At 37.7% G+C, this 18,289-nt stretch overlaps 2 protein-coding genes across 2 annotated transcripts; both read left to right on the plus strand.

Moving 5' to 3' along the window:
- The first annotated feature begins 286 nt into the window (after positions 1-286).
- LOC113013531 (L-amino-acid oxidase-like) lies at positions 287-10,007 on the plus strand. Its single transcript, XM_026154530.1, is given in 9 exon segments — positions 287-500; positions 808-859; positions 1,427-1,650; positions 6,756-6,868; positions 7,013-7,214; positions 7,730-7,798; positions 8,183-8,319; positions 9,067-9,109; positions 9,111-10,007. Coding segments are annotated over 8 exon segments (1,578 nt in total). The 5' UTR covers positions 287-500; positions 808-834; the 3' UTR covers positions 9,876-10,007.
- Positions 10,008-10,491: 484 nt separating this feature from the next.
- Positions 10,492-15,887, plus strand: LOC113013541 (L-amino-acid oxidase-like). Its single transcript, XM_026154542.1, has 8 exons — positions 10,492-10,551; positions 11,155-11,246; positions 11,827-12,056; positions 13,008-13,120; positions 13,224-13,428; positions 14,081-14,149; positions 14,266-14,402; positions 15,051-15,887. Exons 2-8 carry the CDS (start codon positions 11,216-11,218, stop codon positions 15,850-15,852), a joined length of 1,587 nt encoding a protein of 528 aa, XP_026010327.1. The 5' UTR covers positions 10,492-10,551; positions 11,155-11,215; the 3' UTR covers positions 15,853-15,887.
- Positions 15,888-18,289: the final 2,402 nt, after the last annotated feature.

The raw sequence follows: 18,289 nt of genomic DNA on the forward strand, positions 1-18,289 counted from the left end.
AATTACTTTTGAAAATAAGTAATCGGTAAAGTAACGGGATTACTTTTTGGGGAAGTAATCAGTAATTAGTTACTGACTACTTTTATCAAGTAACTTGACCAACACTGCATAAGATGCTTGTTCACCTCAAGTGACTCCAACTGTGCATGTAATGTTTATGCTCCTAACAGGTAAGAATTTAGTATACTTACTTGATACATAGAGTCATGAATCATCTGACTCAAATTCATGACTCAAAGATGCAAGTTTAGTGAGTTTATTTACAGTGTAAGTGTGATATGCTATTTACAAAATCTTTCTGAGGTTGTCAGTTAAAAAGTCCATTATTTAGAAATTCAACAGAAGGGAGGTCCCATGAATCAGAGTCCTCTGCTTCTCCTGAAAAGAATCTCTCATCTCCACCAAGTGACGCACACTCCGCAGTTAGGGCACAAGTGCTTGACTGAACCAGGTGCATCCAGGATAGGGCTGATATCCCAGCAGGATCCTGCCCCTGTAAGGTATGTAGACACACCCACACACAGCAGCAAGCACACTGATGAAAAGGAAGAGCGAGAGAAAACAAAGTGGCGGGAGGAAAATTGTCGCGACACACTTGAGGACTGTGACAGATAAATAGATAGATGACATTTGTTTAAATCAAATTCAGATATTGAAGCTATTATGTATTGTTTCAGGGGAAAGCAGGGGATTAGGTGGGGGAATGATTTATTTCATTTGAAAGAGAACTCAGTACTTTCCAAGACTGAAAGTAGTGCTATAAGCTTTCATTGTGTTTTTCTCTTCCTCTTCTGTCTTTTCAAATAGCGTAAGAACATAGCAACAATAACTAAGATGGATAAAGTCCAATGGAACTTAGGTGAGTACTAAATTAACCTCACAATTTTTTTCCTTTATTGCTTCATTTCATTTGAATTCATTGTGATCGCTTACCTGACTGAGGCTGTGGCTGCTCAACAGCAAGAAACCTGTTCTGTTAGGCAGTTGTGAATCCCGGTATCTGTCTTGTAAAAGTAAATATGTTGGAAAGTACAATACTCAATCTGCTGAAAGTGCACATTCCCTTTCTTCAGTTCCTCAAACACATTCCTGTCTGCGGCAATGATTGAAAAGTATTCTACTTCTGTTTTTTTCTGGGTTTCATTCACATTAATCACTCCATTATTACTTCAGCAGAAGTCATTTTCTGGACTTTCCATAAAACACATGTGACACTGTGACAGGAGGAACCTTACCCATTCTTTTGGGGTAAAAAATGGTTATTCTAGCCTACTGACATAATGAGACAATGGCTATGATGCAATCAAATAGTTACTCAACTAGACTTTGATTCGATAGTATTTAGCAATTTTGTCTGTTGCTTAAATTGCTTTCCTCTTGTTTTAAAAGAAGGAAAGAAATATTTGACCTTTCACTGTGTTTCCAGGTGCTGTCACTGTGTTGCTGTTCACTGTGTACCACAGTCACGCAGCAGCTGCCAGGCTGAAGGAACATCTGGCTGATTGTCTGGAGGACAAAGACTATAATGAACTGCTGCTGACAGCAAAGACTGGTCTTCCACACATAAATACATCTCATCATGTTGTTATTGTTGGAGCTGGAATGGCTGGGTTGACAGCTGCTAAGTTACTGCAAGATGCAGGACACAAGGTACATGTATCACACATATATCTTGATAATAACAATAATATAATATAATGACAATCCAAATGCAATGTTAGCTGTCAAATCAAAGAGATTTCTGAAGATTTACAACCTGTAAGAAAACAAAAAAAAGTGCAAATCCCACATAAGTTACGTTTTTCTAACAGTGTAAAATTATGGCATTTTAAATAAACACCTTCATCACCTTTATGGGGATTTTGGTATCATGAATTGGTATCTTGATTCTTTACTTCCCCATTTTCTTTTTTCTGTACTATTTCCATGAGATTCACAGCAAAGAGTCTCATCAAAAACAATATTCACAATAACCATCCATGGCTGACGACCACCGTCAGTGTCAAAGCCTTAATATAACATTGGGCACTTCAATTCTCCAAATCTCTTTTTCTATTTTTTTTGGATAAAGTAATAGTTCATTAGTTGCTAATGTTCCACTCAGGAGGAGCAAAAAAAGCAGCCCATGTTTTTAAGCTTTGCATAAAACTTGGTAGTTGTAGTACAAATAAAGTAGATCAATAAAAGATAAATGGTAAGGCAAGGCAAGTTTATTTATATAGCACAATTCAACAACAAGGTGATTCAAAGTGCTTTAAAGAGACATTAAAAATGAAAACAAATAAAAAGCATGATTACAATTGATTAAAAAACAGTAGATAAAATCAGTAGTTAAAATGTAAGTTTTGAAATTTAAGCTTAAAAGAGTGGATTTGATGTTTTATTCAAATGCAGCTGAGAACAGGTGAGTTTTCAACCTGGATTTGAATAAACTGAGTGTTTCAGCTGATCTGAGGCTTTCTGGGAGTTTGTTCCAGATATATGGAGCATAAAGGCTGAATGCAGCTTTATGGTTCTGAATCTGGGAACTGATAAAAAACCGGATCCAGATGACCTGAGGGATCTGGAAGGTTCATACTGGGTCAGGAGGTCACTGATATATTTTGGTCCTAAACCATTCACAGCTTTATAGACCAGCATCAGAACTTTAAAGTCTATCTGTTAAAGTGAATTGTTAAATATTTGTCATTTTTATGCTTACCATCTCTACATTGTTTTAACTCTGTGATGAAAGAAATTATTTCTTCCCCCCTCCCCAGATTCTTGAGGTTCTGGGTGGGGGCTGTAGTGTTTTATCACAGGCACATCCTTGTGAAGGTCTGTTTGATGTTTGGTAAACTTCCTCCCCTTTGTATGGCTTCACTTTGTTATCTAGGGTGAACCATGAATTGGGTGTGGGGGAGACTACCAGGATGTTGTTAGAAACCGTTGTGATTAGGAAGTCACGCACACAGAGAGGAGTGTAGAAATGTGTGTAAAAGTCGTCTCCACATCTGGCTTTTGCTTTCTCTGTGCACAAGGTAGGCCATGTCAGTTTGAGCTCATACTTTTGTCATAGATCCGTAAGCATAGAGGGATCCAAACTTCAAGTACTTGTGTTTATTCACACACATCAAAACAAACACAAGTGTTTATTTACAAGTATAGGATTATTTGCAATCGCCATATTGACTATATGGGTTTCTTGGTTTGCAGTGAACATGCTTCCTCTGCCCCAGCATCTGGTCATATAGCAATTCTGTAAAGTAACAATTTCAGTATTTTTACATCTATGGTGTTGGTGTGTTTCTCATTGGCATATGGCAGTGCTACAAATCTTAGTGCAAAGTGACTGTACTAACTGATTCTCATTTCAAAATGTCCTTATGATGCTTGTCACAGTGTAGCGGCTCGAGTTAGGCTGGACCCGTTGGCCAGCTTCCCTCAGGGTCATTCCACGGTTGATTACATGGTCCACTATTGTAGCTCTGATGTAATCAGCAATTCTATTTCTTACTCTTCTTACCCTTCCTCTCCCCCTCCCCCTCCTCGTCCTCCTCTCCCCCCTCCTCGTCCTCCTCTTGCTCCTCCTTGTCCTTGTCGTCCTCTTCATCCTATTTCTTCACCTCCACGACCTCTTCCTCGGCCTCCTCTGTCATGGTCTCCGTGCCTGCCCGGCCGGCCCCACAAGGCTACATTTGCTGTTTTGGTTCTCTCTCTCTCTCTGCCTGGGCGGAGCTCACTGTGGGCTCCCGCCCTTGGCCCACACGCCTGACGACAATCACCTGCTATTTGAGGCTGGAACACAGATCCTCTCTTCGCTGGATGATTGTACTACTGACGTTAGTGTTCTCACAGCTCTTGTGAACTTGTGCTTCGTGATTTGTGATTAGTTTGTGACTTCCCTTCTCTTCTGCTTCAGACCTCCCCCCCCCCCCCCCCTGCGACCTCCCTGCCGTGTGAACGTGTGTGAGTGTGGGCAAGAAGACGTGAGCGAGTGTGAGAGAGCTACCCTGTGATTCCCTGGAGTTTTGGATTCCCTTCACTGTATATATATTGTGCACTGGAACTGTAAATAAACTGTATTTTGGAGACATCCTGCTCCCTCCATTGTACTCCACACACAGAGCTTACCTGTATTATAGTGCTTTTTGGCCAGGGTGAAGGGAGTATCTGCCATCAAACAAGAAGACAGCCTCATGTAACTACAACGGTGTTTGCTAGTTCACCTTACATGCATTAATTTAATAACGTGGTTAGCCTACTCAACGTAAATTACACACGAACAACATTAAGCTACTCACGCAGAGAAGAACGGCTTCTGCTGCCATCATCATCCGTCATCATTTCTGCTACACTGGCAGGGCTAGGGGCCAGGACTCTCCTCTTCGGGTTTTTGGGGTATGTTGCTAACTCCGGGTCCGATAACAGGCAACCCACCTGCAGTAGATGTGCCCGGTGTGAGGTCTTGCAGCAAGCTATCAAATACGGCGCATTTCTCGGCTTTTAACAAAATGCTATACATCATCAGGTGTTCCATCAGATTTGAGGTGTTACCTCCTTTGCACAGTATCAGCTTAAAGCGCTTGTTGCAGGCTGCTCAGTTTGCATCTTTTGCTGTGAAGTACAGCCAGACTTTTGACCACTTCGCCTTGGGCATTTTTAATCTGTAGCTCTGCTCTAAAAGAACATATGTACCTGGGCCTGCCTACTACGCTCACAAAGGTAAAATGATTGGCTAGAATCCAAAGTGTATGACATTTAAGGAAAAAAAAGCACCAAAATGTGCGCTGCTTTTCGGTATGGTTACTACCGTTTATGTCAGAACCGGTGCCATAATGTCACTGGATACCGGTACCCATCCCTAGTTACGAGGGGAGGTACGTGTTGTAAACTATTGTTTATTGTGGGAGCTTTTTCAATAAAAGGCACCGAGAGGAGGCCATCGTCGGGGTCATTCGTAATGAGCTGAGATACCGACGACGCCTCCCTTGCAAGTAAATCGATCGATCGCTGTTGCCTTGTTTTTCTTTCACGGAAATAAGTCCTGGATACAGCGGGGTCTGAGTTTAGACCCAACACTATCCTCTGACGGACAGGCAGCCAGTGTAAAGACCTAAGAGCTGGACTGATGTGGTCCACTTTTTTGGTCTTAGTGAGGGCTCGAGCAGCAGAGTTCTGAATGAGCTGTAGTTGTCTAACTGATTTTTTAGGTAGACCTGTAAAGATGCTGTTACAGTAATCAAGCCTACTAAAGATGAATGCATGGACTAGTTTTTCCAGGTCCTGTTGAGACGTCAGATCTTTTTTCCTTGAAATATTCTTGAGGTGATAGTAAACTGATTTTGTTATTGTCTTAATGTGTTTTTCTAAGTTTAGGTCTAGGTCTCCTGGTGACAGTGTGATATATATTTGTGTGTCATCTGCATATCTGTGATAGTTTATTTTGTTGTTCTTTATAATCTGTGCCAGTGGGAGCATGTAAATGTTAAACAGAAGGGGTCCCAAGATGGAATCTTGGGGAACTCCACATGTGATACTTGTCTGCTCAGATATGAAGTTACGTATTGATACAAAGTATTTCCTGTTTTCTAAGTATGTTTTGAACCAGTTTAGTACAGTTCCTGAAAGACCTGCCCAGTTCTCCAGTTGTTTGAGTAATATGTTGTGGTCAACTGTATCAAATGCTGCACTGAGATCCAGTAAAACTAAGACTGACATTTTTCCACTGTCTGTATTCAGACATATGTCATTAAACACTTTGGTCAGCGCGGTTTCAGTGCTGTGGTTCTGTCTAAAACCTGACTGGAAGGCATCAAAGCAGTTATTCTGTTTTAAGAAGTAATTGAGTTGTTGAGAAACTGCTTTTTTAATGATCTTACTTAAAAATGGGAGATTTGAGATCGGCCTGTAGTTGTTCATTTGTGTCTTGTCAAGATTGTCCTTTTTCAGTATAGGTTTAGTTACAGCAGTTTTTAGTGGTTCTGGAAACACACCTGACATTAAAGAAAAGTTGACGATCTGTAACAGGTCTGACTCCAAAGTCTTTGAGACCTTTTTGAAAAAACTTGTGGTATGGTAAATGGTAATGGTAAATATTTAATGGTAAATAAATGGTAAATAATAAAACAAACATTAGCAAGTGTAGTTAGAATAGAGGCTACAAAGATGACTGCATTATCAGTATGATTATTATAATGAAAGCAATGACACATAACAAGCAGCAAAAACATTAACAATAGTTCCCAAAAGGTTGATTCTGTTCATCTGGACGTAGCGTTTTCAGTGGAAGAAACATTTCATCACTCATCCAAGTGACTTCTTCAGTCTCAGCTGACTTCAGGTTTGCCCAATCTTATAAACAGAATCAACCTTTTGAGATTTACAGACATGTGTGAGCATGCATCAAGACATTAACAATAGCTGTATCAGCAGAAGCAGTAACAATATTGTTATTAATATTTCCTAAATACCATTAATACTGATATTTCCTAAACACTACAACACCATCCTTTTTTCTCCACAAGTGTTTGGCTGTTTTTATCATTCATTTGCTTGTTATTTTCCAAAGGGTTTGTTACTCCTTCTGAAAACTAACCAGGAATTTCATCTGTTACACAAATGTGTAAACATTTACTTAACCAATAAAACATATGCATAACAACCATAACAATTCATCTTAAAGTCCATCTGTTATGATGGATAAACATTTGCATTGCACTCATTATTCTAGTGGTACTATTGTGTTTCTAATTCTAAATCATGTGGTTGTCAAGGTAACTATTGTAGAAGCAAGTGGTCGCGTTGGTGGACGGGTTGAAACCTACAGAAATGAAAAAGATGGGTGGTATGCTGAACTGGGGGCCATGAGGATCCCAAGTTTTCACCGGTAAGTTTTAACTATACAGATTAAATCCATTGAAGACGTGCATTAAATCAAAAGGAAAACCTCGCAAACATGTGTTTTCCTTATCTTTAACATCTGGGATCATATATATCTAACTCTGCTACCACTGACTTTGTCTTTCTACAGAATTGTGCAATGGTTTGCTGATGACCTAGGGGTCAAATTGAATGAATTCATCATGGATAACCCTAACACCTTTTACCATGTTAATGGAAAGCGGAAAAGAACATTTGAAGCACAAGCAAATCCCGATGTTCTTGGGTACAATGTGTGGCCAAGTGAGAAAGGGAAGTCAGCAGATGAACTCCTTCAGCAAGCTTTACAGAAGGTGAGAAAAAAGGAAGCGAGTCAAACATCTCTGGCATAAAAGAGTTGGATGGAGAAACATACAGTAGCTAATTCCTCCAGTTATTCAATTTGCAACTTTTGCAAAAATGGAACCCTTTTTCATCATTATTGACCACATAACACGTCACTGACCACTAGCACAAAAAAGGGGAATCTCAGAGTGGTTAGTGATGCATGAACATGTATGTTTCCTTGAATTTTAAACTGTTCAAATCATTAAAGCAGTTAAACTAAATTAAGCACACTCAAATGCATTTAAACATTTTCTACTCAACACTATGTAACATGACAAATGTTTTGACTGAAGATATTCTGAAAAGTCAAAGCAAGAAATTAAAATTGATTTCACCAACTGCACCTGCTCCTTCAGTCATGAAAGTATATTGTAGACTAATATGGACATTTCTGACTGCTCATTGCAAAAAGAATCAATGCACTAAGTAAGGTTCTGGACTTTTTCCATATAAACAACTGTTATTTCTCCTTTTTTGGTAGGTAAAGGATGAGGTGGAGGCTCATGGCTGCTGGGCTGCACTGAAAAAATATGACCATTATTCCGTGAAGGTATAAATCATAATGAGATAATGAATGGTAAAATGAGTACAGTCCTGGTTGACTAAGTGAATGATGAGGATATATTCTGAAGAATCAGAGTACTTGCATTGGCATTTCTAAATGTTAAACATTTAAATGATTACCACATTTTATTACAAATAAGGGTATATGGATAACATAAACTAGTAAAAACACATTAGTAAATATTTATTTTAATAAAAAATTACTTACGTCATTTTACTTTTTAACCATGAACCACAAAACTGAAAGAGGTGGTTGTAACTGTTACAGCACAAATGTGTGTCAGTGCAAGTAAAACTAGCAAAAACATTTAATCAGATGATATTAATGTACATCCTGAGTTCACAAAATGTAATTGTTTGTTGCAAATAGGAGTACCTGAAAGAAGAAGGAGATCTGAGCCCCGAAGCATTGAGAATGATTGGAGAGCTGCTCAACGAACAGAGTCTTATGTACACTGCACTTAGTGAGATGATCTATGACCAAACTGACATCAGTGACAGCACCAAGTAGGGCCTGACAACTCCTCAAACCTTCTTCATGTTTACATTTATGTGTAAAAACATAATTAAAATGTCTTTATTATCACCCAAGTAGAGCTTACAACAAATTTAAGAGTGCTTCTCTACCATTTGGTCACAAAAAGAGACAGTCACACACATGATTAATCCAAGAAAAAACTAATGTAATAATATATAATAGCTTAAATGTGCTTTTTTATCATTTGAGCCATTTAACATAGCAGCAAAGGCTTCAAATATAAAATGTATCTTATGTGTTTGCAAACAGCAACTGCAATTTTTCATGTCTTTATGTAGAATATAAAAAAATATCTATGAGTTTTCAGTGCATGCAAGCATATCAATAAACAATGATAACATCCAGAAGACACGGAGCAGTTAAACAGTCATTTGGCACGACTTGTTTTGATATTTCCTGCTCTTTTTACGTAAGCGCTTCACTATGTTTATCATGAGGGCCTTACCTTTGCCGCAAGGTATGGAGCACTTATCATCACGAAGCACGACACCATAGCATTGTGATGACTGAACTTGTTCGAACATGCAGCAGAAGAGATACAAACATTTAATGTGATCCAACAGCCACACACACGCAATAAAGTTTGCTTCTGCCTGCTCTGAGCAGTTCATTAGAACCTAAAAATGGAATTGTAGAAACTGTACATGTAAATAATTTCCTACAGATATTAACTGCAATAATAATAAAATGTTATTTTTATGGCTCTTTTTTTATAGGTACTTTGAAGTTGTTGGTGGGTCTGATCTTCTCCCCAAAGCCTTTCCTTACTGTCCTTGATATCCCTATTCTCCTGAACTCTAGAGTCAAGCGTATCAGTCACTCACACAAAGGAGTCATTGTATCATACCAAACCGGACAACAGTCCTCTCTTACTGATCTTCAGGCTGATGTTGTCCTAGTAACAACCACAACAAAAGCAGCTCTATTTATGGATTTCATCCCACCTCTGTCCCCCAAAAAGATGGAGGCACTGAGGGCTGTCCATTATGACAGCTCCACTAAAATCCTCCTCACCTTTAACAACAAGTTCTGGGAGAACGACGGTATCCGAGGAGGAAAGAGTATCACAGACGGGCCTACTCGTTTTATCTACTATCCCGGCCACAATTTCCAAAAAAATAAAACCATTGGTGTCCTCCTGGCATCCTACACCTGGGGTGATGATTCACTACTCTTCCTAGGTGCAAGTGATGAAGCCCTCAAAGAACTGGCTCTGAGCGATTTGGCAAAGATTCATGGTGAGCAGGTCTGGGATTTCTGCACTGGGGTGGTGGTGAAAAAGTGGAGCATGGATCCTTACAGCCTTGGTGCCTTCGCTCTGTTCACACCCTACCAACACTTAGAGTATGCTAAGCAGCTCTTTAAAAGTGAAGGCAGTGTCCACTTTGCTGGTGAACACACAGCCTTCCCTCATGCTTGGATTGAGACGTCCATGAAATCTGCAGTAAGGGCAGCGAAAAACATTAACAGAGCTGTGCTGCTGAATTCAGAGTCAGCTAAATGTCGAAAAAGAGATGAACTCTAGGGTCTGACATATTTAGTCTTCAACAATCTTCAAAAGAAGGATCCTTAAACCACTTATGTACTTATTACAAACCAATCGTTTCCATGAATTAGCTAAGTGACAATACTAAATATTATTGTTTCAGAGTTTACAGCTTTTTATCCTTTTGTTAATTGATCTCTTTTTTGTGCTGTACTACTCACTTTTCATATAAAAGGCCTTGGTAAATTAGTGGTGATAGAGATATATTATTAAAAACTGTATCTGTATCAAAGACTTTTTGTGATGTAGCATTTTCACACAATAAAGTGGCAATGTTACACAAAGTTAATGTCTATAGTCTCATTTTTTTCTTTGTAATAATCAAACCTGCTCAAAGATATACGTCCTGCATGTGGTGCCACTGAAAACACGTGACTTCTGGAAAGACGTTTGTTTAGCAAATGAGAGAATGATAAAAGATTTAAAGGAAGTTACATTTTTCTCATCATAGGACCCAAACAGTGGATGTATATCATCTGACCGCACGAGACAGGGAAAAACTGAAACCAAAACGGAAGCCTCATTTTCAAAAGAGGCGGGGCAAGCCTGTCCTTTAGGATGGGGCAGTCAGGTGAGTAGTATAAACAGGAGTGAACTGAAGTGAATGACAAGGAGGAGACAAGAGTTAAATCGGATTAGCAAGTTCTTTTAAACGGTAATATAGTTTTATTTCTGCTTGGTAAAAACAATACTTGTATTATATGTGTGCAGGTTTTTCATATTTTTTATGCTTTTTAAAAGATGATTACAAATGACTTTCTAGACTTTTTTTTATCACAAAGTAAAACAAAATATTTATAGGGATTAGATAAATGCAGCACCAAATGTATCAGTTTGTATAGATAAATAAAAAAAAAAAAAACAATAAAGCAGTTAGAAAAGTGAAAGTATCTGAGGAATTTTTCCAAGGGTTAGAGTTATCTGCTGCACTCCCGTCTGTTCTTTCAGGATTTGAGCATGTATGTGGGTTTATGTTGATGGATATCATATAGGATATGAATAGTTGTGTTCTCCTGTCCTTAGAAAGAAAAGAGAACACAACATTTCTTTGTAAATAGTGTTAATGAATTTTCTCTGATAATAGAATAAAAAAATCAGCGGTATTACAAAGCACTGGCAGAAGTGAAAGTAAAACTACAGCTGCTGTGGTAAAATTTTGGGATATAAATGCTTCCTCTTTTTGAAATTCACAAATATGAAGATGAAAGATAAAGGTACTGTGTCCTGATCCCAGTTTCTATTTCTCATTCTAATTCAGTTTTTCGTCTTGTTCTTTACTTGCTGCCAAAGATATAAGGAAAACCATTGAGCAAAGTGAGATGAAGCCACAATTTGCCAAGTGGAAATTTTGTGAGTAATTCTGGTGCAATCTTTAATTTTGGTCTTGAAAATGTAAAAACTCCTGTAATGTTTGTTTGTTTTTTTAAATGTGTAATGATTCCGAGCTCCAGAGCTCTTCTTGCATAGTTTGCTGTTCTTTGTTGAGTTTGTGATCATCATTAAAATGTGCGTACCACGTGGTGTCCTGAAACACTTGGTGTTGACATTCTATAATCCCAGGAAGTCAATATGACTATCAAAATGGTAAATGGAGTGATTCTTATATAGTGCTTTTTTACTCTACCTGAGTACTTAAAGCTTTTTACTGGATTTACCTCATTCACCTAGTCACACCGATTCATACAAGAATATTGTTCTATGCAATTTGAGAATTGGGAAATAGAAATACTTTAAGTTTTTAGTTTTAATAAGTTTTTTGCACATTCATCATATATTATAGCTCAAAGTTATTAGTAACTGAAATTGTAACTCCACAAACTTAAATTTACTTATATGGATTATGTAATATGTAATGTAATATAATACGTATAATATGTATGTTATGTGTTATTCATAACATAAATGTTTTAAAATCTCTTTTTATCTTCAGTCCATTCATTTGCCATCAGTGTGCTGCTGTTGGCTTTGTATCCCACTGCTGCTGTTGCCAGCATGAATGAAGAGCTGGCTAAATGTCTGGAAGATGACGATAATTATCAGCTCATGGACACAGTGAAGACTGGCCTTCCTCAGATCAAGAAGTCTCATCATGTTATTATTGTTGGGGCTGGGATCGCTGGGCTGACGGCTGCCAAGCTATTGGAAGGTGCAGGACACAAGGTACATGCAAGATTTGAATATGTGTATGCCTAGTTATGTTGTCCATCCAGTGAATGCAAACACTGCCATCTGCAGGTTAAAAAATGGTGCAAGAAAATGTTTTCTTTTTAAAGTAGAATACATCTGTTCCAATGACATCATTTTATATTTAAAAGTGTTTAAAAATCTTCCCTTACTTTTAAAAGGACAAAAACATTTAACACATTTTTTTTATTCATGCCTAATTATTGTATCCAGTCAATGCAATTTTCTTTTATATGAAAATCATCTCCAACCCCAAAACACAAATCCCAAGAATTTTGTAATTTTGCTCACTTCACACTATGAGATTCTGGATCCAGAAGGATAAGAAGAATAGTTTGTAATATTTTCTTGAGACAATGAATTCTTATATCTGCTATTTATATTATATATAAATATTTTAAATTTTGTCCGGTCTTGCAGTGGTCCGAAAGGCTCTGGTAAAAAGTTCTTGTAAATATTCTCTTTAAATATATTTTTTAAGAGCCTGCTAACAATCATACAAACGTTATCAATCACATAAGTTGTGTTTTGGGCTCTAGTAGAAGTAATTTCATGTCTGAATTTGATACAAACGTCTTTGGACTTCATGTTTCTGTAAAACAAAAAGGTGCACAGTAGTGAAATGGCATGGATGAGGCATTTTTAAGATTCTTCTGAGATCAGAATGTGATTTGAGAGTGATTGCAGACAAGAACAAACACAATTACCTATCAACCTTTCTCATATTTTTTTAGCTTTCATTTAAACTCATTATAAATAAAGTCCTAATGGCTTATGTACAACACTCCAGGAGCATTACAAGTGTCTAATTCTCTGGATTTATAACAATATGGTATGTTTCTAGATGTTCCAAGATAGAACAGCAAAAGTATATATTTTCCACAATATTTTTGTTTATTGCTTTTTCTCTTGAACTGTTTGATTAAGGTAACCATCATAGAAGCTAGTCCTCGTGTGGGAGGAAGGGTGGAGACCTACAGGGATGAAGAAAATGGCTGGTATGCTGATTTGGGTGCAATGAGGATACCGAGTAACCACCAGTGAGTAAAAGAATGTCAAACATTGTCAAGTTTTGCTCTCAAAGGACCAGTTTTTGTACTGCATTATAAACATTAACAAGCGAATGACCTCATGCTTTAACAGGATCATCCGCTGGTACATCAAAGAAATGGGGCTCAAGCTGAATCCATTCATCATGTATGACTCCAACACTTTTTACTTGGTTAATGAACGGAACAGGACGAGGACATACGCAGTGACAGCAAACCCCGACATCCTGAATTATAAACTGCCAGAGAGGGAGAGGGGGAAATCAGCTGACGACCTGTTGTGGCAGGCTTTGCAGAAGGTAGGTAAAGATGTAGGAGGAATTCATGGCACTTTTTATACAGAGTGATACCATAGCAGAGCTGTCTATTAAAAATACAACAGATTCAGCAGTTGTCCTATAAAATATTAATTTAATGCATTTATGCACTCCATGGACTCTAAGCCTTAAATCCAAGTGTTGACTTATTCATGCAGACACACACTCCACATGGTTATCCCACTGTTACTGAAAATTAAAGTTAACAATTTCTTGTCACTTCACACTCTCAAATAAAGGCAAAAAAGCTCATAAGATTTTTTTTTAAGTTACTTAAAGTTTAAAATGCACAAGAAGCCAAAGAAAATGTACCATATTGACACTTTTCAAGGACCAATTAAATGCAAATCTTAGCATGTGAGCTGTTGAGTTTTTTAAGATTCAAATGGGCAATGCTTTGTCTTCATGTTTGTAGGTATTAAATATTTAATAAAATTATAGGTGTTGTAGGCTCCTAATGGTGTACCAGTGTTTTACCAAGACTCAACTGGAACAGACTCCATTCCTGTAATGACTCTATTGGATGACGTGTTATTAATATTGCAATACAAAATTGCAATACTAAATGAGCTGTGCTCTGACTTTGCATACAGAACCACTGGAAATAACTTGTGTATGTATCTTTTCTTTCAAGGTGAGAGACGAAATTAAAGCCCATGGATGCAAAGCTGCATTTAAGAAATATGACCATTATTCAGTAAAGGTAAAGTGCAGAATCATATTCCTGAAATAGTGCCTGTTATGATATTAGATCTTCATTGGACAATGTAAACAAAATAAATTTACTAAAAGACCATGTACAACCTTCTTTTTTTATAGGAGTACCTGAAAGAGGAAGGTGGTTTAAGTCCAGAGGCAGTGGTTATGATTGCAGAGTTACTGAATGAACAGAGCATGATGCATCTGGCTCTGACTGAGATGCTCTACGTCGAGAATGATGTCAGCGATAGCACAACGTAAGATTATTAGACTTAAAAAGGAAGTGATGGTAGTCATGAACAATGCAAAGAAAGAATAATCAAATCTTATTTTTGTTCTTGTTTTGTTCACAATCCTGACCCAGTACAACGTTGTAGTTGGATTTCCTTGATTGGATTTACTTACAAGCAAATTCTTAGGGAATCTCTCATAATTCCTGTTGAAAATTATATATATATATATATATATATATATATATATATATATATATATATATCATATCAGCTACTCGCTTAGTTTAATGTTGTAACATTTAATCACAAAGGAAGCAACCAGTTTGCTGTATATGTAACATTTGAGACTAAAAACAAACAAGCTGGAAACAAATATGAGGTTATAACCATGTCTCTGTCATACACCCACCACAAAATACTACAGCTGTAAAATTGAACATGAATAGGGTAACATCAAAGTAAGTAAATAACGAAGAAATGTGATGGTAAATATAATTTACTTACACGTCTAGGTAGCGAAATGTTCCCCTATTCCTAAATGCTGACTACTAACTAATTTCCTCTTAAATTCAACTGTTTATGTCACCACTGCATGGTCCTAAGGTCTTTGCACTGATTCTGTACAAAAGCTCAGGCTGACATTCGTGTTTTTGTGTTTGTTTGTTTTTTAAGGTATGATGAAATAACTGGTGGGACAGATCTCCTCCCCAAAGCTTTTCTCTCTTTCATTAATGGCCCCATCCTCTTCAACTCCAAAGTCAAATTCATCAGCCAGTCAAATGAGGGTGTAACTGTGTCATATAGAAGAAAGGGCGAGTCAGCTTTGACATACATTTCTGGCGATGCCGTCTTAGTAACAACCACAGCCAAAGCTGCCCTCTTCCTGGATTTCAACCCACCTCTCTCCACCCAGAAAATGGAGGCATTGCGGGCTGTCCACTATGAATGCTCCACTAAAATCATCCTCACCTTCAAGAGGAAGTTCTGGGTGGACGATGGCATCCATGGAGGAAAGAGTATCACAGACCGGCCCTCTCGTTACATCTACTACCCCAGCCACAGTTTCCCAAGAAATCAAACAATTGGTGTCCTCTTGGCTTCCTACACCTGGGCTGATGACGCCCGATTTTTACAAGGTGCGACCGATGAAGACCTTAAAGAGCTAGCATTGAGAGATTTAGCGAAGATTCATGGTGAGAAGGTGTGGGACCTCTGCATTGGGGTGGTGATGAAAAGGTCAGGCATTGATCCATACAGCTTGGGTGGCTTTGCTTTTTTCTCGCCATACCAACACATAGAGTCATCGAAGGAGCTCTTCAGAAGTGAAGGCAGGGTCCACTTTGCTGGGGAGCACACAGCTTTCCCTCATGCTTGGATTGAGACATCTATGAAATCAGCTATTAGAGCAGCTAAAAACATCAACAACGCTGCACACGAGGAGTTGGCTAGAAATCAAGATCGAAATGAGCTCTGAAATGTCAAATATTTAGTCTAGGCCAAACAGTTTTACTGAAGTTATATATAACCATTTTGGGATAAGGTATGTCAAATGTCAAAAAGAAGAAGCTGTTTCTAAAAGGTTTTTACTTACAGTTCTAAATGTTGTTAAATAGTATTCACCCTGTTTCCAGAACAGTAAATACTGGGTTATGTTGCATTTTTGTTATCGGTTGTCTGAAATCACGTCAGACATTTTTTACAATTCTTAATAAAATTATCCTATTTAAAGTTATGTTTTATGATAATTTTAGTCCATGTCTGTCCAATTCTGTCCAGAAATCTTGAGAAGGGGCTCATTGAATCCCTTCTTTTAAAGAAAAAGTCCCAACTGTGCAACCTGTAGTACTAGTAGCACTACTCTCTAGTGTTTTCTTTGCAGTTACATAAGTTTATATTGACATTTCAAGGCAGAGCTAACACTATTTAATACTTTCAATTTAAATGCACAATACTTTATTTAAACCCACGGGGCAATTAAGAAGTGTGTGTGTTTTGTTTTTTTAAATCATTGGAACCAAGCTGTTAAAGTGTGTGATTTATAGCAGAGGTCCCCAATCCCCAGGCCATGGACCAGTACCGGTCCATGAGTCGTTTGGTTCAGGGTGGCGAGAGTTGAGGCTGGGGTGTGAAATGTATGGTTTTCAGGGTTTTTATCGTTTTTTAGCGTTGTTTTGTTATTGTTTTTTATTGTTAACTCGGTTTTCCTGGGTCTTTTCACATGTGTTATGAATAAATCTTCTTTTTTTCAGTACCGGTACTAGTTTTATTTTGTTGTATTTATCCACGACACCTTATAGGACGGTCCGTGAAAATATTGTGGGGCATAAACCAGTCCGTGGCGCAAAAAAGGTTGGGGACCGCTGATTTATAGCACTGAAAATGTTTGTTTGAAACAGCAGCAATTCTGACTTGTAACGTGCACATGTGAGGTTATCTGTTTCTTGGATCGCCATTGTGGGTGTGATACTAATATCAGTGATTTGTAGTACAACAAAGAAAAACAAAAACAAAACCTTGAAATATTTTTTAATATGTTAAACTGTTAAACTGTTATTTATAAATGTTTTTATAAATAAGAAAGAAAGTATACTTTATTGATCCCTGTTGGGAAAATTCCTCTCTGCTTTTAACCTATTCACTCAGTGAAGCAGTGGGCAGCCATTGGGCGCCCAGGGAGCAGTGTGTAGGGACAGTACCTTGCTCAGGGGTACCTCAGGGTAGCTGTTAAGGGGAATCGAATCCCCGACCTTCCAATCATGGGGCCACCACTCTACCTACTGAGCTATCCCTGCCCTATAACAGGGTTATTATTTCAGGCTTATCAATTAACAATTTAAAGATCAACTGAGCATTAACATGAATTAGCATTTTAAAAATTTTCCAATAAGTCTCTCTTCTCTCTCTCTCTTTTTATAATTCTCTGCAGTTTGTTAAATGAAGTATCCACCTGTTCTCATTTTAATGTGCCTCTGTGTTTACCATCTAGACAGCAGTTTTCCCTGAAGGTACAGAGAAATCATAGTATTGTTCAGTTCTGGTTACTTTTTTTGTGTCCAAATGTGATCAGATCACTCTAATTATTCTTATCTAATTACCCGACTCTGACTTAATGCTGATTTTGTTCGAATATCTGGGAGGAGAGAGTTTGCAGAAGAGAAATGTGCATGACTTCCCACCGATGCAGCAGGAAAACATGAATATCCAAATTTTTCTGAATTAATTTTCTAACATGTCAAAAATGAGCTAACAGAAAGGTTTGGGGCAAAGGCTGCTCCTCTGGCGTTACTTGCTATAATGTCTAACTATAGACTCCCTGGGTATCATGTTCATATTTTTTTTCTGCAACTTGCAAGAACTAGAGCAAGTAACCCTGAATGTTCCTTGGCACCCTCTTTTATACTCATTTTCCCTTTGCCTCCCCCTGTCTGGACATCCAATTCATATCGTGAACTTACAATTACTCGATGTCCAGCCACACATACACTGATGTTTTTTGCATATATGATTGAAAACAAAATTTTAACTCTAAACTTTAAAACCACATTGATACATGTTCTTCTTTTCTATGTTGTACTTTAAAATAACATGTTTTTAATTCTATACTTCACTTCATGGTTCACTCATTTTACTTTCACTTGAAGCAGATTTCTCAGCAGGTCATTCTCACATGAAAATCCACATTCTTCAACATCAACCACTATTTGATTTAAATATAGTTGTAATCTGACAAGACTACAATCATCATAATCTAAATACTACGTTAAGAGGTTGAGAACAGAGGTGACAATCACCATCTCTCCATGCTAAGAAAAACATTATCAATACAATGATTTCCTTGAGAGTGTTGATGGAGAAGTATAGAGAAGGTCAGAAGGTGTTGCAATCTTCCTTTGTGTGTCTAAAGAAATCAT

This window comes from Astatotilapia calliptera, chromosome 3, assembly GCF_900246225.1.
Source record: "Astatotilapia calliptera chromosome 3, fAstCal1.2, whole genome shotgun sequence".
NCBI lineage: Eukaryota > Metazoa > Chordata > Actinopteri > Cichliformes > Cichlidae > Astatotilapia > Astatotilapia calliptera.

Excerpts from the sequence above, each read along its gene's own strand:
- LOC113013541 (XM_026154542.1), top strand. The coding sequence starts at position 11,216 with ATGAAGCCACAATTTGCCAAGTGGAAATTTT. Across the intron at positions 11,247-11,826 it reads ATTTGCCAAGTGGAAATTTT|TCCATTCATTTGCCATCAGT; the intron begins GTGAGTAATTCT and ends TTTTATCTTCAG. Across the intron at positions 14,150-14,265 it reads ATGACCATTATTCAGTAAAG|GAGTACCTGAAAGAGGAAGG; the intron begins GTAAAGTGCAGA and ends CTTTTTTTATAG.